Source organism: Aulonocara stuartgranti (assembly GCF_965226115.1).
Source record: "Aulonocara stuartgranti genome assembly, chromosome: 19".
Lineage (NCBI taxonomy): Eukaryota > Metazoa > Chordata > Actinopteri > Cichliformes > Cichlidae > Aulonocara > Aulonocara stuartgranti.
In genome coordinates, this window is record NC_138955.1 from 9406797 (window position 1) to 9428631 (window position 21835).

At 42.8% G+C, this 21835-nt stretch overlaps 1 protein-coding gene across 3 annotated transcripts; it reads left to right on the forward strand.

Moving 5' to 3' along the window:
- The first annotated feature begins 1309 nt into the window (after window positions 1–1309).
- gna11b (guanine nucleotide binding protein (G protein), alpha 11b (Gq class)) lies at window positions 1310–21383 on the forward strand. 3 transcript variants are annotated; one of them, XM_082516118.1, is made up of 8 exons: window positions 1310–1594; window positions 11818–12002; window positions 12570–12724; window positions 14009–14137; window positions 14950–15078; window positions 17328–17457; window positions 17572–17725; window positions 18069–21383. In XM_082516118.1, exons 1-8 carry the CDS (start codon window positions 1459–1461, stop codon window positions 18257–18259), a joined length of 1209 nt encoding a protein of 402 aa, XP_082372244.1. In that variant the 5' UTR covers window positions 1310–1458; the 3' UTR covers window positions 18260–21383. The 3 variants fall into 3 exon arrangements, with proteins under 3 accessions (XP_082372244.1, XP_082372246.1, XP_082372245.1); XM_082516120.1 differs by lacking the exon at window positions 14950–15078 and having other exon boundaries at window positions 1312–1594; XM_082516119.1 differs by lacking the exon at window positions 14009–14137 and having other exon boundaries at window positions 1314–1594.
- Window positions 21384–21835: the final 452 nt, after the last annotated feature.

The following is a 21835-nucleotide window of genomic DNA, read 5'->3' on the forward strand; positions in this document are numbered from 1 at the left end:
ATGCCAAGTGTCCTCATTTGCTTCATGGACTCAGTGAATGAATGAACCCAGTCTTAACAGGCGACACTTGCAATTCTACTATAAGGCCACTAGATGCCGCTGTTATTCCAGCACACTTGACGCTCGCTTCCAATACCCTGCAGGTTATTGATGGAAGGATAAGGAGTGCTTACATATTTAAGCGTTCCTATATATTCTAACATATTATTAAGCTGGAGATAGCATATATGCAACAGGTGCTCTGACTTGGACGACAATAAAAAAAAAACCAGCTTTTATCTGGTCATGCTTTTTAGGTTTAGCCTGCATCTGCATCTCATGGATCTAACTTGAGCCCACCCAGAGACCCGCCTCGTTCATTCAATTGGTCTGCCACGAACCTGTTTGGTGAAATCCGCCGTTTGTCAGTCAACACTACTGTATCCTCCTCCTCGCTTGGCATCATCCTGTTGTGTGCCCACCTAGTTCCAGCGACGAACGACCCGAAAGCTTTCTGCTTGAAGTGAATATATTTCTAGCAAAAGCCGCCGGCTCGGCACGCGTTTTTCAGATTTGTTTTCGGTCGTTGTCGTAGCATTTTATTTGATCGTCAAAATGAGCCAAGATGTAATAGGCTGCTGTGTAGTTATTGCTAGCTAGGCAGTCAAATTCCTTCAACCAGCAGCCTGCTGCTTCAATCACTGCGGGTTGACACATTTTAGCCGAGGCGCTGTTTAGTGAGCTAGCGGGCTAGCAGGGCAGCCTCCGTAGTCGTTACGTCTAATTTAGCCAGCGTTAGCTGATGTAGTTACTCGGAAAATAGGCGCAGTGCTGCGGTGTGGCTAGTGCAATATAGATTACCACTCTAATATTAGCCTGCTGACAAGGGGTCTTTACTTTTACAGACTAAACGGGCTTATCTAGCGTTGGGGAGAGTGCACAGATATCAGCTGTTACGGGTTCGGATGTGGCGACTCTGCGGTCTTAAACCACTTTTAGCGGATTGAGAAGATTAAATTAAAGAAGGTAGAATTGGATCTCCCAGTGACACACGAGGGGTTAATGATATAAACGGGTATTAAGTAGCTAATCTGTGGCAGCTGGAGTCATTTTAATATTAGCTGTATTAAGAGGCGTGCAGGCTGAGAGCATCTCGGGGAGGCCCCACCGTCTCCTGGCTCCCTCCTCCTTGTCCGAATCTCCCGTGATTTGCTGAGATCGCCCGGTTGAAGTCGCAGTTGCTCTCGGCCGGGGGGACAACTTGACAGCGAGGCCCCTTGGCTAGTCTCCCCCCCCCCACCCCACCCCCTCCCCCAGTCCTATCCATCCACTCGTCCGGTCCGACACTACTACTACCACCACCACCACCACCTCCTCGCTAGAGACAGAAGCGAGGAAACCGGGGTTCGGGAGAAGCTGAAACCGTGGGCAAGTGTTCGTTAGGTCCCGCCTGAACCGGGCTGCCAAAAACCAGAGGGGATGACTCTGGAGTCCATGATGGCTTGCTGCCTGAGCGAAGAGGCGAAGGAGTCGAAACGAATCAATGCAGAAATTGACAAACAACTCCGCCGAGACAAGCGAGACTCCAGGAGAGAGCTGAAATTACTGCTGCTCGGTATGTAGCATGCTAAATCCCAAACGCCCTTTTTAATAGCCATGTTTGTGTCGTTTATGTGGACAGCCAACCTCCTTGGGCCTTCTTGGCGATGCTAGCAGATATGCTGCTAGTTAAGGTTGCTAGCTGGAAGCCTGGTGTGATTATGAGTAAACGTTATGGCATGATTTTCCGAAATGCAGAGCTTGTTTTTGCAACTTGCGTTGGATTTGGCTATCTGGCGTGTGCAGGTGTGAATCTGCATGGCATGCCTAACCAGCGGATCCGTCTCTTTATTCGTGTGTGTGTGTGTGTGTGTGTGTGTGGATTTTGCATTGGCGTGCAGACAACAGGCTCATTTGGCATCGAAGTTGCGAAGATGTCACCGTTTGCAGGCGACCACATGTTAAGTTATGACTGTCTGATTCATCTCCCAGCTGCAAAACCGCTACTGTCGTTTGTCAGCAGGCGCTGGTTAACTGTGAAGATGGCCACTTGATTTAATCGGGGGGAGGAGGGGGGCTTTGAGTTGATTTCAATAGGTTGCATAACATTTGTACAACTGGAAGACCTTTCAGATCCCTCAGCTAGACCTTGTATGGTGCCCACTCATTCATTGTTACATTTCTGTTATTATTTAATGAGTAACTAGTGTCACAAATCTACACTTGCAGAGGACAAGGATACTGAGGGGCTGGCCCCCTCATCCTGGAGTCTAGCTGAGTAGGTTAGCTATTTTTATAGCAAGTGTGTGGGCAGGTGGGAGCTGCTGTTGGATAAGTTGCTCTGTACTGCATTGATTCATAGTTCTGTGGACACAAAAGGGAACAGTGGACTGTGCTTTCTCGAATGTACTCGCTTACCTACCATATTATAACAGACTAACTTCTTGTCCATTATGTGACCCACCCCCTTCCCTCCATGGCTACTTGAACTAATGCTTGGTGTAAGAGCTTGGGGAGGGGGGTGATAAAAGAATCTCCCTTTTTAGGACAATTGGAATTATCTAGGTTGCATCCTTAGTTTCAAAACGTTTGCTCCCATTTCACGCACACTAAAAGCAGCCCTGGTTATTTGACATGTGTGTCTCCTTTTTATTTCCCTGGTGAGTACCTCAACTAGGTAAAGTAGGCCATTGATGGGACATAGTTTGCCGTGTGTCGTACATCTTCATCTCTGCTGCACGTTCTTCTACCTGGCTGCCAAGGTGAGCAGGTGAGAAGGGGCGTTTGCTACTCATGCCTGGTGATGAGCTGGATTAATGGAGCTGATTCTAACAGCAGTCTTTTAAACAAACTTTTATGGGTGCATCAGTCTGAAGGACTGAAAGCAAGCGCAAATGGAAACCAGTCACGCTGTAAGTGGACTGTCCTGTGCAAGCTAAAGCTGTCAGTGGACGGCTGGATAAGGACGTGTAAGGCAGGATTAGTCCTGGTTTTAATAGGCTTGGTTAAACACATCTGCTGCTCAGACTTTTTAAGGTGTCACTGACTCCTATTATCCCCTGGCATAATTCTCAAGCCCACAACACTCCGTGCGATCTCGGCCTCTCCACACCTCAGTGGAGGATGGAGACGGTCTCCGTTTTTGAACATTTAACCATCGCATTTCAAAATGGCTGCATTTATTTATTTAATTTTTTTATTTTTATTTTTATAAGGCTCCTTACAGTCTGCACTCATTTACCAGCTTGTACATACTGATCGCAGGAACCTGCTGTGGCAAAGCCCAGCCTTGACCTTTGGGAACAGTCTGGGGAATTTTTGCCAAGAAACCGCACAGGAGAGGTGGAATGATATTGAGCACCATCTCACATGATTGAGAAGTTGTTTTTTTTTTTTTCCTTTTTTTTTTTTTTTTTTTCGTAATTGGCTACCCTGGATTTCAGCACGTACGGGATGTGTTCAACATGTCAGTTGATCTTCTACCCCACGGCTCAGTGTGCACAGCTTTAGCTTTAATATATAATGTGCAACTGCAGACTCCTGCAGCGTTACACATGAAATTAGTAGATATGCTTTATTAGGTGAAATATCACACAACCTTTTTGCTGATTTGAGCTTTAACATAATAGTGCAGCAGATTTCCTTGTGTATTTAAAAAATGAAGTGATTTTTGGCCCTACATTGATGGAAATATCAGGTCTGCAAGTTAAATGTAACTTTTGTGTGTGTAAATGGGGTCTAATTTACCCAGGCTTACTGTGCATTTTGTTTATCAAATGTCCAGTACAGTCAGGAAGATGCTTGAGACTTCTGTAAAACAAAGTAGCAGACTCTTTACCAGGAAAAAAAATGTTGATGAATTGTTCTTGCGTGCAAGAAAACTCCAGCTTACTGACAATGAAATGCAGCCTGACATAAGAAACGGCAAATACTTGGCAAATTACCGTCCTAAAGCCCAATCTTAAAATTGATTTTTGCCTGCCCAGAAGTCTAAGATGATTCCGTTACCAGTAAGGTCTTCCTTCCATCCTTCCATCAGTCCATTTTCTCCCACTTATCCAATTCAAAATCGCAGTTGGGCTGGAGCCTATCCCAGCTGTCATAGCGTGAGAGGCACCCCGGACAGGTCACCACTCTGTCAAAGGGCGAGGGACGAACGATTGCTCACATTCACACCTACAGCTAATTTAGTCTAATAATAACTGGCTAATCACCAGTTAACCCAGCCCCGTGCATGTCTGTGGAGTAACCAGGGAGAACATGCAAGAAGAACTCCACTCAGAAAGTCCCCAGCCTGGAATTGAACTCGGGACCTTCTTGCTGCGAGGCAACTGTGCTAACCGCTGTAGCAGCTTCTCATGTTTGTTGTAGATCTGGAACCACATAATGCAGATTGGTAAAGTCTTGTAATTGTTTTAACTCTAGATTGATGTTACTGTAACTGCATATTGCATTCCTGTAACAGCGTTGATTTTCCTCTCACTAATGACAGTCCACCCTCCTTCTGTGCCACTCGCTTACTGGCAGGATTTGCTACATGGCCAGCGTGTATGTGCCAGAACAGTTATGTGGCTTGGTTACATCTTGCACCCGACCCAAGCACAAAGTTTCCAGTCTAAGAATACAGGGAGGTTAAATGTTATCATTGTTAAACTGCTAACTCGGAGAATAACCGCTCTTCCAGGGCTGCAGCAGTACCACAGTGTGGCTGCTTGTTGCATAGTGCCATATCAGGCCATACTGACAGCTTCCTGCTCCACAGACCAATGGTTTGCCTCTACTTGGTCAAAACAAAGTGAACTAAGAGCTGTGGCTTTTGCTGCATCGGGTAAATAAACTGCTGGAGCAAGCAAACGGTCAGTAAAGTGAGCTGTTAGGTTAAACATTTTAAGGTTTCCTAAAGTGCTTTTCCAGGATTTTTTTCAGAGTTCAAACTCCCAGACAGGCTGTCAGTTGGCATTTGTGTATGTGCCTGATTACGGAAAAACATCCTTAAAAATAAATTAAGTCTGGCTGGGGCTAAAGTTAACTCTGACACCAAAAAGTTGTGGCCCTCTCTACGGCATATCATTCCAGGCATTGTTTAAGTCGTTTGCCAAGTACTCAGTGATTTCATTGTTCTTTCCTGTGTCAGCAGTACATCTTGTTATACCAGGTTAAGGCATCCTTTTTAGATGAGCAGTGTGATTGAACCAGGAAGGGGATCAAGGGTTAGGCTCACATTTATTGCTGACCTTACTTCTCCTGCCAAGCCATCTTATTTTGATCATATATGGCAATAGGGATTCCTAGATGGATGTGTGTGTGTGTGTGTGTGTGTGTGTGTGTGTGTGTGTGCGCGCACACAGTTTTTCGGGGGGGCTTTAATGCCAGTGAATGTGAAGTTCTGCAGCTTTTCCTCAAATCCCCTTTATCATGGTCAGATCTAACGCTTTTTAAATATGAAGGTCGACGTAAGACGTGCTCTGCGTATCTGAGAGTTTCGAAAAATCTGTTTACCATATTTAGGCGATTAATTTTCCACAGAGATGTAAGATAAACTAATATGCACGATTAAAAACCCTTAAAATGCGACAATTGGTAATCTGTTCTCTCTGACAGTTCTTCATTTTATCTCATCGCCTGCAAGACTGACGCATCTACTTGCAAGAAAAAAGATCGAAAGCAAAAGCAGTTCTCACTAAACATCTTTAAGGCCTCGTACGTTCTGTGGGGAGACCCCAAACTGTACTTGACAAAACATTTTTTGTTATTTTCAGTGTTTTCCATCATATTTTTTGTGAATGTGTAAAGAAGACAGATATAAGGAGAAAGAGAAATCCACCCAGACGTCATTCCATTCATTTTTTTCTCTGTCTTGTTTATGTGACGTCTTTTAGAAAAGGTTCACAGCCAGGTCTCAGAAAACTGCAGTGGGATGAGTTGATGAGGCAGTATGTGTCAGGCTACATGTTATGTTTTGTATAATTTTGCACCTTTCTGTCTCCTGCCTGGTTAGGATGCCCAGTTTAAATCTTTTACAGAGACGTACGTATGCACAAATTCACCATCGTCGAACTTGGATAGCGTCTCCTTTTACCGTTTTCTCAGCCAGCCTTGCACACGTTCCTTGTCTCGCTCTATGACACCGTGTCTTTTACACATTTTGCTCTCTAGCACGCAGATGAAAGTATACACACACACACACGCGTTCTTAAAAGAGGGTCATGGCAGGTTCTCTAGAGATTTGAGGCTAGATGGAGGCTGTCCCACATACTGCTTGCTTCCCCCCACAGTCCCCAGACAGGACGGGTACGTAGCCTGCCTTTCTGTTCTCTGCCAGCATCTTCAGTCCTCTCTGTGGTGACAGAGTGGCATGTTCATTCCTGTTTACTCCCACCAGCTGCCGCGTACAGTAAAGCCCACACTTCTCCCTCATCGCAACGTTTCAACTTCTGTCACTTCAATTTTCTGTTTCGAGTTGGATTTGGAAGGCTGTGCCACGCTTACGCTGTGCATAAAGTGGATTTGTTAAATAATTGTAGCAAATAGCCGTGGCGTACGTTTACTGCCCATGTGTGGACAGAGTGATGTTCTCTCTCTGTGAAGAGATTCCCTAAAATAAGAACCACAGCTTAAGAAGCGATATCAATATCAAGGATTTGGCTGGTTTTAGTTGGAGCAGCTGAGCACACTGTGTGTTGTAGATTTAAAAAAAGGAAAAAAAATACTCCTGCAAAGTGTTGAATCTTTTGTCGAGCGAGGTTTCTTTTATTCTTTCTTTTTCCTGCCATTTTTGTTGCTCACCCACTCGCACTCTGCCACTCAACACTCATTGCATACACACTGGTAAACAGACAAGGCCATCCTAAGATGGTGAGATGAAGACGCGTGAGAGTGTGTGTATTATGTGCAGCGCTTGCTATAGCACGCATGTTCGATTTACAGCTCCGACACCCACGTACGCGGAGCACTCGGCAGATGCAGAGGCATCGGCTCAAAGCCGTAGAGTTATACCGAGATTCTGACGGAAGGAAGCACAATGAACACAGAGCAAGCGGCCATATATCTGACAGGGAGAAATGGCCCTTGTCCTTTTTTTGAAGTCTTTGCAGGGAAAGGGGGTAGAAATGGGACATCACAGTGGAGGTAACATCCATGCCTTGAGGTTGACCACAGGGTGGGTGTGGGTGTGTGTGTGGGTGTGTGTGTGTGTGTGTGTGTGTGTGTGTGTGTGTGTCCACAGTTGGTTAGGCAGGTGGTGTGTGTGTTGCATAGCTGCAGGCTGCCTTGGCTCAGTCCCTTTCCTTTGTACGCCTGAAAGAGGCCAATTTCCAAGATGAATATGTGAAAGCTTAAGACCCTCGCTACATTTTTGCTTAGCCTTCTCATTTTTTAAAAGTTTTCCCAGGTGCTGACAAAAACGTATAATGCCTACATGATGCCAGTTTTGTCAGTATCTTAACCTTGACTGTGTTTATGCAGACGGTTTCTCTGTGCTGAGATTTGATTGCCACGTGCTGACTGAAAGGACCGTTGATAAACCCAGATAAACATGTGCTGTTCATAGCAATGGACAGTTATATTTTGGCGTGTGTGTTTTTGTAGCTTGCCATCCACCAGTGTGTGAATGTGTGTGTGAATGGGTGGATGACTGGATATGTAAAGCGCTTTGGGGTCCTTAGGGACTAGTAAAGCGCTATATAAATACAGGCCATTTACCATTTTTGCATGCAAATTTACAGCAATGCCGATGACTTCCTGTTCATCGAAAGCAGCGACTCGTTTTGCATGGGGAGGTCAGGTTTAGCAGAAATGGGCACGCTTGTGAACAAGGCCCTGTGGCGGCTGCGTTTGAAGCAGGCTGGGAGATTTATAAGATGAGCAGACTGTGTAAACAAAGCAATGCCTTCGTGTAGGTGTGCGCGCACACGCCGGGGCTCAACCAAAACTGCTGCACCAAGACAGCAGTGTGTCAAGTCTATCAGGGGTTGTGTCACAAGCTGACATCAGTTGCGTTATGTAAAGGCTTATGAAAGCTATCCTGGCAATGGAATATACAGGTGTAGTGCTTGCTGCCTTTTTAGTTGATGGGGAGCTGTACTGCTTGCGTACTGTTATCATTTCAGCGCCTCTTTGTAATTTGGGTGTTGAGAGCAAGTTTTTGTTGTGTGCTTATTGTCATCGGGTTACCCTCGAGTGAGACTTTGGTTTTTTGGAACAAAGCTCATCGGTTCTGCGAAGAGAGTAGTGTTGGTGTGTGTGTGGGCTGTGTAGTGTACCTTGCACTGTTGCGCTGGGACACAATCTCCACTCTTTCTTTTTCGCTCTCTCTCACAGTACCTAGAAGAGAGCTCAGTGTGTGTGCGCGCGCGTGTGTGCGCGTGAGCTATTAAAAGGTGACCTCCTTTTTCTAGGTCATTACCAAAAAAGAATGGATGGATTCTAGTTATGAATATCCAAAATTCTTGACAGAGAGGGATGAGAATGGCGAGGCATATTTCTTGCCTCAGGGAGGTTATGAGGGGAGCGAGGGGTGGGGGCGTGTTAGTGGGGAAGAGTTGGTGAGGGCATGGAAATGGCTGTGGCTGACACTAGTACAATTTTTGGGGAGGAAAAAGCGAGGACAGAGGCTTGTAGTGTGTTGTCTGGGGAAAAGAGGGACATGATAGTTAAGGGAACACAGCGGAGGGAGATCTTGTGATGGGGTCACGAGAAATAAATCAGACATTAGGCTGGAGAGTGATCTTCTTGCTCCTTCGGTGAGCCGGTCTGCAGTCATTGCCAATGCAGCCCTGTTGCAAAGAATATGCTCTCTGTGTTTGACTTCTTTTGTTAGGCCGACCAGCGTGTAGCTTTCACTGCAGTGCATTGATTCATCCAGGAGAAATGAAGATGGTGCTTTTTGCTTTTTTTTTCTTTTTTTTTTTAAAAAAAACACTGAACTATAAAGCCTGTCTAGTCTGTTATCCTAAATTGGGCATTTTGTTGGATGAAGGAGAGCCATTTTCCCCTTATGGATAAAGACTTTAGATATAAGAAATATATTTTTGAGATTAAGCTGTTTCTTCTCCATTGACAGGAAAGTGATTATCTCTCCCATTCCTTTCACTGTCCTAAGGTGTCAGAACCCCCTGACCTCAGACCATACCCCCTCTCCCGCCCATCCCAAATGTTCTGCTTAACCGAGGCCCTTCTTCTCTGCGGTGAACCAAAATATGAAGAGCACAGAGCGAGCCTGAGGGGCTCGCAGTTATATTTACTGTCTGCTACGAAAGAGAGGAGAGAGAAGGGGCGGATGGGAGGGGTTTAAAAAAGAAGAGGAAAAAAAGAAAACACAGGAACGCAAAAAGAGGGAGACAGAGGAGGGGTTGCTATGGTAACGGAAATATGGCTGCTCTTCAAAAACCTTGAATGTAGGTGGTGGTGAGATGAGTGTAGCCTATGTGTGTTGTTTTTTTTTTTTGTTTTTTTTCCCACGTCTTTCGTCTTTCCCTCTCAGTTCTGCAGATATCATTGATGTGCTGGATCCTGTTTGATATCACTGAGAACTCAAATGCCATCAGCCTGTTTGTTTTTAATATTTATTTATTTTCATGGCCTGAGGGTAAGGTTTTTAGGCAGTATGCAGACCTTAGAGGGCTATTGTGAAATGTAGGTTAGGCCTAACAGACCACCAATCGAGTGGGTTTTTTTTTTGGTTTTTTTTTTGTTTTTTTTTAATTTAATTTTTTTCGGGATATAGAAAGGCTTAAAGTGTTGTTTTTGTTGTCTTTAACTGAAGGAAGAGTATGCGACTCTGACGGTGAAATCAGGGATGTTTTGGTATCAAAAGGTACATTTTATCTTGGCTGTTATGATGTTTGAAATATTGTAATAGTTTTACTTCCAAATATGGAATCAGGAGGGCAGGAAAGAATCACTGAGTGAGTTTCGCCCTTTGCCAAAAGATGACAGCAGGGGTCGTTGTCAGAGGCAGTTCACTGTTAGATGCTGGATATAGTAGGGCAAACTGTCTTAATTGTCTTCATTAAATTAGCTCATATTTCCTTCACTCATCCCTCCCCTTTTTTTTTCCCTAGAAATATTTTTTGAATTGTTTACTTGGCAAACTGTGGAGCAACTTCCTGACACTAGACAAAGAAGCTTTGACATATGTGCACCCCTAATGAGTTTAGTTAATCAGTTTGGAATGTCAGTCAAGGGATTTTATAACAAGTTGACTAAAGACTCGTATGAGCATCCCGTATTAATATAATTTTGAGAAAAACATTGTCTATCCTATTAATTACCTCGAATGTCAAGTAACTAAACAGAAAAACGGACTGCAGCATGTCTGAGTTCATGTTACAGGTTCGGCTCTGGGTCTTGGCAGAAATGAGGGGTCTGATTTTTCAATATGAAAATGGGACAGTTCAGTGGCATCGAATAGGACTGGGTAGTGATATAGATTAACACCTCAGTGACAACAGATGCGATTTTATTCACAATATATTTCCTCTTCTTGTTGTTTTTTTACTGTTAAAATCTTTGCGGCTTTCTGTGTGTAACACACTGGTAGTTCATTGCTGTGGCGGTGACACATGAAGAGCGAACCATAACATCTTGTCTTGTGGATTTGGTTTTTGTGGAGCCTTTTTTTTTTTTTTTTTTTTTCCTCCCCTGTTATTTCTCACTTCTTGTCTGCCACGTTTATATGAATGTAGACTAAGTAGTAGTGTATACTGTGATGAGTAATTTATAAGCTCTCGTACCCAGCAGCGAGCTCTAATGTGTCCTGGGTCTATCCCCAGGCCATTTCCTGATAGGACCTTACCTCACCTAAGGAAGTGCACATCAGGCATCCCCTTACCCGGCTCATTTCAATGTGGAGGATTAGCAGCTTTAATCTCGGCTCCTCCCGAACAATCAACCTCCTCAACATGTCTCAAAGGGAGAGCAGAGATACTCTTTGGAGGAAGCTGATTTCTGCCACTCGTATCTGCAAGCTGATAGTAATTGGTGAGGGTGGGAACATAGGTTGATCTGCAAATTGACAACTTCATGTCCATGCTCAGCTCTTTCTTCACCACAGTAGATCGGCACCACTTGCATATCATTGCTGATACTATAGCAATACATCAGTTAGTGTCCCGCTGCACAGTCCTCACTCTTACACACGGTCCTAAGTTACTTTAATTCTTCCACTTGGGTAAGAAATTCATCTCGAGTTTAGATTGGGTGGTCCACCCTTTTTCCAGCTGAGAAGCATGGCGTCAGCGGTAGAAGTACCAATGTGAACCAGACTCTTAGGACAGATGAACATGGAGGAATTGGTTGGTAACAACAAGCAAGTACCCATACTCCCACAGGACACCTTAAGGGACACAGTTGAATGTTTTCTCGAAGTCCACAGAAGACTTATCAACTTCCACTGCACAAATTTATTGGCAGAGCATTGGCATCGGCTCATTATCCTTAACTGCCATTGGCTATTTTCAAATAAATAGTTGACCTGTCAGTTCTGGATATCTTATGTTCAGGTATGATTGAATTTGTGTTCAGTCAGAGGTAGAGAACTAAAAGGAAAGCTAAGATTTTTGTTTCCTTGGCACATGTGAGACTTTCTCTTACTGTGCTCTTTACCAGTTTGGTGTTGCCATTTTTGGATTATACTAGAGTAGCTTTGCATGATCTAAAGTTCAAACTAATCCCAATTCATCTTTTACTTTGTCTTGATCGAGCCTCGGTCTGCTTACTGTTGCAATTTTGCTTTGATTGGGGACCCTCACGATAGGTGTGACCCACACTGTAACTATGATCCTGTGTCTTTGTGCTCAGGTACAGGAGAAAGTGGCAAGAGCACCTTCATCAAGCAGATGAGGATCATCCATGGAGCTGGATACTCTGATGAAGATAAAAGAGGCTTCATTCGACTTGTTTATCAAAACATCTTCACCTCCATGCAGTCCATGATCCGCGCCACTGAGAACCTCAAGATCCCCTACAAATATGAAGACAACCGGGTAAAGGCTATTGTGGTTTTCTCCTGTTAACTTTTATTATTTTAAAAGAGCTTCCATGCCTCTGTGCAATGAGGATTTTGTAAGATTCCCTAAGAAATCGACTAGTGCAGATTTATTTATATTGCTTTATTTTATAGGGACGGGTCAGGAATGAAATTTATTAGTTCGTCAAAAGTGAAACTGAAGCAGTGTAGCCCTTTTTTTGGACGACATCCTCAGTGCAGATGCCATTTTCTTTCTTCTCAGAGTTTGACCAACTGTCTTTTTTAAAATCTTTCCAAGAAAGAACTTCTGGCACGCAAGAAGTGATGCATTTAGTTTGTCTAGCAGAAACATTATCTTTGGAAAAAGTAGAATAGGTGGGTGGTTGGGATCGGATGTTTGGTCTAAACAGACAGTGGAAAAAATCTGCTGTTTGCAGAAATATCAAAAGTCTACAGCTGAAAACTGAAATGACTGGATAATTCTTGTAGTTTTTAAAAAAACATAGATCTATATTTCTGTTTGCTGTGTTGTGGCCATGTATGTCAGATCTTTTGTTACTTACTTCACCTTTTGTCTTCCCAGGCTAATGCTATGCTTGTGAAGGAGGTGGACATTGAGAAGCTCAATAGTTTTGAGCAACCATACATCACAGCTATTAAAACCCTGTGGGCTGATCCAGGAATCCAGGAGGCCTACGACCGTCGCAGAGAATACCAGCTCTCTGACTCCACAAAATAGTACGTCTTTTCACCTCGCTTTGCAGACGATGGTCATGGTATCTGTGTAATGTTTCAGAATGTTATTTATGAGCTGCATGTAATTTTTGTCTGTAATGCTGGTTTGGGAACATTTGTCACCTATTTAACCATTTTATTTTTGGCCTTGTGTAAGATCCATCTTGTTTGGTATCAGTTTTAAATTACTATAATTTAAGTGTAGTCGATGACTGATGTATTTTTTATTTTTTTTAAAATGAAAAATAAGTCTGTTCCCAAACCTGCATTAAAAATGTTGCATTGGTCTCATCTCATGTGAAAATGAAATGAGACCAACCAAGAAACGAGAAATATGATGCGGGGGTGCCTGTGCTTAATTAATGTGAGACTGAGCAGCTGCAATATAAAGAGCTGTTTCACTAAATTCAAGGTCATTGTTTCTCTCTGCGAAGCTAGGTTCAGCCTGACGTAAGTTTAAAAATATATATTTCATGATTTTGGGGGGGAACTGACACTGTGTGTAGCAGGGACACAGTTGTCTTCAGAGGTCAAGATGCTAATTTTCAGAGTAATTAAGGTGTGGTTGGATGTGTGGGGTTGGTGTCAGGTTCTGTGTGGGTTTCGGTGTATATGCTGGGCAGAGCAGCACATTAGCCTTTTGTCCACTGGAAAATTTGGCTGACAAATTACAAAAATCTCCTGTTTATTTGACAATCTCTCATGAAAATGGCACTATTTAGCTTTTAATTGATATTAGTGTAATTAGTTGTACGAGGAAAAAAAAGACTTGTTATTGGAGAGAGACTGATTTCACTGGCCCATCCAACTAAATAAGAATAAACACTGAAACCACTATGGAGCCCCTTATTTTACCCTGAGCTTGAGCTTCATGCAGTCATCAGTGAAAACACACTAAAGTAAGTCTTACAGTAGCTTCCAATTTCTGTGTCCAGATTGGCTAGAAACGGTGCCATTTGTCTTTAGAGAAAAGATGCACTGCTAGTAATTGTTTAAAAAAAAAAAAAAGAAAAAAAAGAACTTGGTAAGGTGTACACCCTTTGTGTCACAATACATGACTCCAGGGTGCAAAGCCAAAGGCCATCGCTCACTCTTTAGTGCCCCCTGGTTGTGCTTGCTCTGTACTGCAGGTCAAGTTTGTGTGCATGCAGATGCGTTTGCAGTTTGACATCAAATATGTAAGGTTTGTATTTGTTTAAGCATGCGTATGACAGAATGAAATGCAAGTAAATCATTGAATGATGTCTTCAGTTCAGTGTTATCCACACTGTTCGTGTATATCTCCAGTTACCTTAGTGATATAGACCGTGTGACTGCGGAGGGTTATGTTCCCACCCAGCAAGATGTACTGAGGGTCCGTGTTCCCACCACGGGTATAATAGAGTACCCGTTTGACCTGGAGAACGTCATCTTCAGGTACTCCCTCAAGGCACCAGGACTGCAGCGTCACCATGACTAGAGGACACAAACCACTGATGACTGTCAGTGTAAAAGAAGTAGCTCAGAATCATTTATTTCCAAAAAAAAGATTAAAGTTGGGACAAACAATACTAACATGAGTAGACTGCTTTGTCCTATGAGGCTATCAGTGGTTTGTGTGTAGCATCGTCTTCTAGTTCTGGCCCCAAGGGGAAAGGAGAACCTAAGGCCAGACATGTTGCACTGAAGGGAGCAGCAACAAAGTACAGATAAAGAAGGATTAGGCAGAGATGTCAAAGATTCTCCAGGAATTTGTCATGAAATATTAGACAATTGGATGCACATTGAAAGGCAGAAGAATTTAACCTTTAAAGAAACAAAGGGGAATATGTTTCCCGTTGTCCTTGATGTCAGACTTGTCCAATCCTTGTTTATCTGATACAGGTGCTGCTGTTTCCGCTGCTAAAGTCACTGCTGCTGTCACCGATGCCACCTACACTGTCTGCACCACCATATTCCACAAATGTGTTGACCTCAGTGTCCATGGTCAGTTAAAGATAAACTGCTAATGTCAAAGCTCTGGGAATAGTGTTGGTGGAGCAGTGGCACTAACACCTTTTTGTTTCTGTGATGCGGCCTTTTCTGTGAGTCTTCTTCAACAGGACTGATCCACACTTTCCTGGAATGGCTGTGGTGTTGCGGTAATTGCCTGCCACGCTTTATATAACTGTTTTCCTGTCTCTCCCCTCCCTCCCTCTTTTTTTTTTTTTTTTTTTTATATTCCTTTTTCCTGACTGGCTCGTTTGTAGTTATCTTTCGGATCTGGATCGTATTTCAGATTCCAACTATCTTCCCACACAGCAGGATGTACTCAGGGTGCGCATCCCCACTACAGGAATCATAGAGTACCCCTTCGACTTGCAAAGCATCATTTTCAGGTAGAAAGATGGCTGTTTTGGCTGCGTCCATTCATGTTTTGTCGTGACGTCATTAACTCATTTGATGTTTTATTTTTATTTTTCTTCTCCCCCAAGTCCCAAATAAACCATCTATTTTTTTCCTCACAATGACTGAAAATAACTCAACACTTTTGATTTATCAATGCAGGTTCTTTGTCTGTATCCCATCCCATACTCTCTTCAATCATTAAAAAGTAGAAGTTGTCATCTTTTTACAGTCTCCCATAGTTACGTACCTACCTGGCGCTATGAACAGCAGTCACATGCACACAAATCACAGTCCCCTAATGAAACAAAGTCCTACATTTTGGTGCCCGGTCTCTGTAAATGGGTCACCTCCTCTATTCCTCTTCCTCTCCGGCTGGCAGAAGAAACGAGGTCGTCCTCTCCGCGGTGGAGGAATGTTATTTCGGGCAGCAGGTCCTGCAGGGCCTATATTGGCCCTGGGTCTCTGTGGACCACTGTGGACTGGGCCACCACCAGGGGGCACCAGTGAGCTGTGACTTTAAGCTTATTTGTACGACTGCTCTGAAGGCAAGTACCTGTGCATCCAGAGGTGCTTGAAAATACTCTGATATAAATTGGAGAGATGCCATTTATCTGCTGTTTCATCAGGCAAATGTTCTTGACTTCAAAGATTTAATTAAATCAATTGTCACAAAGGGGCTTAATGAAACTGGGACCTACAGTCCCAGATGAGTGAAGGCTGACCTTGTCAAGGAGAAGCTCAAGAAACCTGAAACCACATGAGGACTCAGAGTATCTCTTAGGTTTAATCTTGACTCTAAATGCTATGCCTATGACTGGCTTCAGACTTTTTTTTTTTTTTTAATTTTGGCTTACCTACTGCCAGCACATGTGCTGAAATCAAACTGAAATGCAAATTTTTTTTATTTTGTAAATTGCCTTCCATATCTTTGCTTCCAACACGCTCTCGGCTCTGCCTCCTGTCCTCTGTCACGCCCCCCTCCCCAGCTCTTGTTTTATCCTGTCTTATGTCTCTCTGGTGTCCTTTTTGTCTTTAACTGTGCTTCAAAGCATTTACAACTGTTATGTTCTACTCTATCGCACACACTGGGGAAGGGTGAGAAAGCTTTGTAGTAGTGAAAAATGTGTTATGAGCTTCTATTTTCAACATGACACACAAACAGAAGTACAGACTAATCTGTTATCAACTAAAACAGTTAACTGTTGCTAGGGCCATAAAGAGTTTCAGGTGAATATGCCACAATACGCTACTAACTATATGAGACTACTGAACAGTTAAAATTCACCTATGCACCCACCTGTGCATGTTAGTGGTCTATAATACCTGTTACATACTGGGTGGGGTTAGCAATACTGAGGAGGCAACAATTTCTTGTATGGACATAACTGGAATGACTGTTTTTGTAGTTTCTTTGGTTCATGTTTGTAACTTGGGCATTTAGCAAACAATAAAAGTAACACAACTTCCTAAGTTCCTTCCTGTTTCTATTGTCTGTCTTAAATGGAAAGCTTGCCTGGTGGCGTGCATGACTCACACACAACAAAAACACGTGCACGCTCCACATCTGTGTCTGTGTGTGGGTTTTTGTTTTTTGTTTTTTTTTGTTTTTCCTGTATAGAGAGATCTGTACACTGATACACTTGAAAGTATTTCAAAGAAGATGTTGAATCCATCAGGGTTCTTGTTTCAGCAACTTTAAAATGAAGTTAATAGGACCAAATCTTTTAACAAATGGTCAGGACCCAGAATAAATGTTGGGCCTATTTCTGCTGTCTCTTAAAAATGACAGTGAAAATATGCTTTGATGGGTCCCTGGATGAAAGGCTGAATCTTTTATGTAGGTCATATGCAGAAAATGTTTAAGGGGGATGTACTCCAGTGAGAGAGTTCTTCTGTTACGCAAAATGGAATGAAACAGAAGTGTATCTTGTTGAAAAGGCCAGGTTATTAAGTTGTGTATTAGTAATTCATAGAATATGCAAGATTTACGCTTGTGTGAGTTCACTAAATGCGTCTTGATGGATTCAAAATCTTTGCAGAATCTGTAAGAATAAGCTTCTCAAGCCTTGCTAGAGTGCGAGGACTCTTGAGAGCTTAAACTTTTGTTTAACACTAAGCACTCTTTTAGTTCCATTAATCACTTACCATAAACTAGGCCACCCAAACTTGCATGCTAATTTATTTTTCCCCCCTTCTTTTTTTCACTTTTTATCCTCCTTCGCCTTCATCCTGCCATCAGGATGGTAGATGTAGGGGGCCAGAGGTCAGAGAGGAGGAAGTGGATTCACTGCTTTGAGAATGTCACTTCCATTATGTTTCTTGTGGCGCTGAGTGAGTATGATCAGGTCCTGGTGGAGTCAGACAATGAGGTAAGTGCGACAAATGGTTTGTATTTAGAGTATTCTGGATATTTTAGTCTGAAGATGACTTCAATATTGACGCCAAATTAACATTCTGTTTCTGCTCAACACTGTTCTCATCAGAACCGCATGGAAGAGAGTAAGGCTCTGTTCAGGACTATCATTACCTACCCCTGGTTTCAAAACTCCTCTGTCATCCTCTTCCTTAATAAGAAAGACCTGCTAGAGGAGAAGATCACCTACTCGCACTTGGTGGACTACTTTCCCGAGTTTGATGGTGAGATCATCTACGTGTTTGTGTTGAGTGATTGACACATGCGTTTGGTTCCTGCTAGAAATCAGACTTGTCACAATATCATCGCTTTCGATTGATATTCAGATGAGGGATTTAAAGATGTGCACTGTGTTGGTTATTCTGTCAAAGACATGGATGATAGCAGTGTTAATAAAGTGATAAGCATCATATGTGCCAGTGTGATGTTAGTAAAACTGGGTTTGACTCAGCTGAGCTAATCCACAAATCAGTTTGAAGCAACTTTTCCTTAGTGTGGACCAAAGTTGTGAAGGTGACTTGAAGTACAATGCACACTCGCACATCCTCACCCATTTCTGCATTTTAGGTCCCCAGAGAGATGCACAGGCGGCGCGGGAGTTCATCCTCAAGATGTTTGTGGATTTAAACCCAGACAGCGACAAGATCATCTACTCTCACTTCACTTGTGCCACGGACACTGAGAACATCCGCTTTGTGTTTGCAGCTGTCAAAGACACCATCCTACAGCTCAATCTCAAAGAGTACAACCTGGTGTGAGGGCTCAAATGCGACGCACATCTCCTCCCCCACTGCACAAATGCACACCTCTTTGGGAATGTGCCGTCAGCTCCACATGCATTACACAGCACATCACTCCAGCTCACATACACAAACACACACAGCCGCAGATGTGCTCGCATGCACGCACACAATCCCTCCCCCCAACAGAACCGTTTTTTTTGTTTGTTTTTTTTCTCCCCCTTTCTCCCAGTACAGTGAACCCACAGATCCTCCCACCTGCAGACGTTGCCCCTCTTCTTTCACCAAAGCCTCTTCCTCCTCCTCTCGGCAGCTTGCTGTGTTAGTCTTCAGTCCTCCCAAAGCTGCTCTGTGTGTGTGGGTGTGGATTTGGCCCCGGCTGCTGGCTCTGGCACACAAACCTTTCACACGAGCTATACAGTGACTGGAGGGGATTTTGGTGTGAGTGCGTGTGTGTGTTTGTGTATTGGGGGCATCATTGATTAGAGAGGATCTGTGTTTCGGTGAATAGCGGCATCATACCCCCTGGCCCTTCGGAGTTTACCTTCAGCAGTGCGAGAGCAGATCCTCCATCGTCTCCTTTCCACGCTCCTGCCAGTGTGGAATTAACAGAGTTCCATATTTTCTGACACAATCCGAGGACCTGAGAGATACTTCAGAGCGACTCGGTGGGGGACGGGACTGAGGATTCTGTCTCCATCTTGCGTCTATGAATGTACCCACCAGTGTGAGCATCGCAATCACAAAAAATAGAAAAAAATATATATTATGAAGTAAATGCATATGTAAACACTTAAAACATGAAGGGGGGAGGAGGGAGGGGAGCAGGAGATGGCTAATCAAAATCTGTTAATTGCTGAGATTTGTAAAAAAACAAACAAACACTTTTTAATGTATTTAACAAGTATGATTAAATGGAGTGGTTGTAAGAAAATTTTGCAAGGCGACAAAAATTTAAAGAAGCAACCAGAAATTTACATGACAATAGGTGTCCTTTTAAGATCTTTTTCTTTTTTATGTTTAAGTTGATCACATGCTTCCCTCCTCCAGATGTTATCTATATGGATTCACAGGAACAATCTTCCAAAGTATCATCAGTGAATCTGGCTCCACTGGTACCCACCCAATGCCCCATTATGAGACACTAAGTAGCGGGTGAGAGGACAGCTGCTTTCAATGAGGCTCTGCTCTGATTGGTGGAAGCGGATGCGGAGGGGAGCTGATGTCATCAGTGTTCAGAGCACATCTGCAGCTCGGGCTGCGAGTAGCTTAATTCCACAAAAACAAAAAAAGCTGCAGTGCCCGCACTCTAAGGCACGAGTAGAATCCATGCGGTAACATCTGATGACATCACTCAGCCGTCCAATCAGACACACTTCCTATAATGGGAGGTGCTTCTGTTTACTTTCCTTAATTTGTTTTTTTTTAAACTGTATAGTCACTTTGTTTATAAAAAGAAAAAAAAAAGATTGCTTAATGTTGAGTGATTTAGAGGAAGGGGTGGTTATGAACCTTTCACAGAAAACACACTAAAGTCTGCAAATGTTTGTGTATATCTGTTTGTAAATACATATACACAAAACACTCCTGTACAGAAACGCTCTGTGGTACACCATCTTTGGCCAAAAAAAAACAAACGTACAAAAAAAGTATTCACATACATATTTTTCTTTTGTGTTTTTCCTATGAATTTATGGTAGTATTGATACTGTGATTATGGATTTTTGTTCACTTGATTAATAGGACTACACGCAGCTGATTGGTGTTTAGGAAACAAGCGGCAAGGGCGCAAGAAAGGGGGATTTACTCCCAACCAGCCTCAGAACACCTCACTACTTCTTAGCTCTGTCTCTAGAGTTATTCTAACTAGGGCTGGTTTAAAAAAGAATCTTCACAGTATGGGGACAAGATAATTTTAAAAGTAATTAAAGATTTTTTTTTTTTAATTTATTTAATTTATGGACCAGGTTTGAAGGTGTTGATAATTTGACTGCTTTCAATTTTGTTGAGTTTGTTTTTCCTCTCCGCCTAACTTGAGTCTGAACTGCTGTAAAAATGAATGTCTGGTAGTGTAAGGATCTTATTTCTGCTTTCTCTTTCTTATTGAGACCTTTCCAGTTGTACTTGCGATGACATCTCCATTCATGATGAACCTGTTTTTCTTTAGGAGCCCTCACATTTTCATTTTTTATTTTAAGAAATTCATATTTTTCTGTTTATAGATGCAGTGCTGTAATGAATACCTAAGAAAATGTACAGTGTGAACATAGTTGGATTTTTTTTTTCTTCTTTTTTTTGGGGGGGGGGGGCGGGACGGGTCTGGCTCGTGAGTAGTGCCAGTGAAGTATGGATATACTTCCTTTTTTTTTTTTTTTTTTCTCTCTCCTTCCAGTGTCTTTGACCTTTTCTACAGGTGACTTACCCTTCATCCTCATTAAGGGCTATCACAGTGCATAAGGCATCAGACAGTGGGGAGTGGAGTACAGGACCACAGTGAACCAAGTCATCCAATACTAATGTGTTTATAAATGGAGATTACTTGCAGTATGTGCTTTAAGAAGTATAGGCAGGGTGTTTGTGTGTGTAGAGAGTTTACCACCACTAAGCAGTTTTCTTAATGCATTTAAGTATCGGGCCCTACGGCCAACCTGATCTTCACTACGTTTTGTTTGCATTGGTATCACAGAGTTACCTGTGACACCCTGTGCAGTATAGAAACACTTATCAGTAAAGACACTACTACCAGGACAAGTATTGTGTGTTTTCCAGAGTATTTGAGCTATAGATGATAGCCAGGAATTTATTTTTAATTTTTTTTTGTGTGTGTGTGTGCGCGCGCGTGTGTGTGCGCGCGTGTGTGTGTGTGTGTGTGTGTGTGTGTGTGTGTGTGTGTGTGTGTGCGCGCGCATATTTTCACCTGTCCACATTTAGACGTTGATTTTCTAGGCAGCCATTACTGTCAGCTGAAGCCAGTAGAGGGGTCTGATTTGCTCCAAATTCGGCCTTTCTTTGCGTAGAAGTTGTTGTTGTCGTGTGATAGCTACCTCTTAAATCATGGACTTGGGCACATAAACTTGGGCAACTTTTCCGCATTGTCAGACTCTGCTGCGTTATCATGTAATTACATAGACAACACTAAATATTCCCTAAAGCCCCTTAACATTTAAGTTTCTTGAAATCCTCATCCACTATCCAAGAGCAGAGGTCTGTGGAAATTTACAGTTTCTCTGAAGTGACTTGTTTGTTTTCTTTTTCTTTTTTCTTTTAAATGAGCGGAAACCAAAGGCTACACAAGTCAGTAGTTCAACTTAAAATGTAGGTATGCTTCAAAAGTGCTAAGTGGTGAAATAATGTCTGAACATTAATGTATACATATATATTTAAAGAAAAAACAACACCAGTGTGGTTCTTAATGGCCATTTCTGTCTGCTGAAAATGACCCTGCTTTTGTGGTGACAGCCAACTATTTGGTCTGCTGTCTTAAGGAGGAAATGAAGTGGGATGACTAAATCTGTATAAATCCCCAAGTATTTATCAGTAGTTGTGTTATTATTTACTGTGTGTGGAGTGCAGCTCGCTTTATTGGTGACGAAC

What these genes read in the sequence shown, in the direction of transcription:
- gna11b (XM_082516118.1), top strand. Translation starts at nt 1,459, where the DNA reads ATGACTCTGGAGTCCATGATGGCTTGCTGCCTGAGCGAAGAGGCGAAG. An exon ending in TTGCAAAGCATCATTTTCAG is followed by an intron (nt 15,079 to 17,327) that starts GTAGAAAGATGG and finishes TCCTGCCATCAG; the next exon opens with GATGGTAGATGTAGGGGGCC. An exon ending in CTACTTTCCCGAGTTTGATG is followed by an intron (nt 17,726 to 18,068) that starts GTGAGATCATCT and finishes TCTGCATTTTAG; the next exon opens with GTCCCCAGAGAGATGCACAG.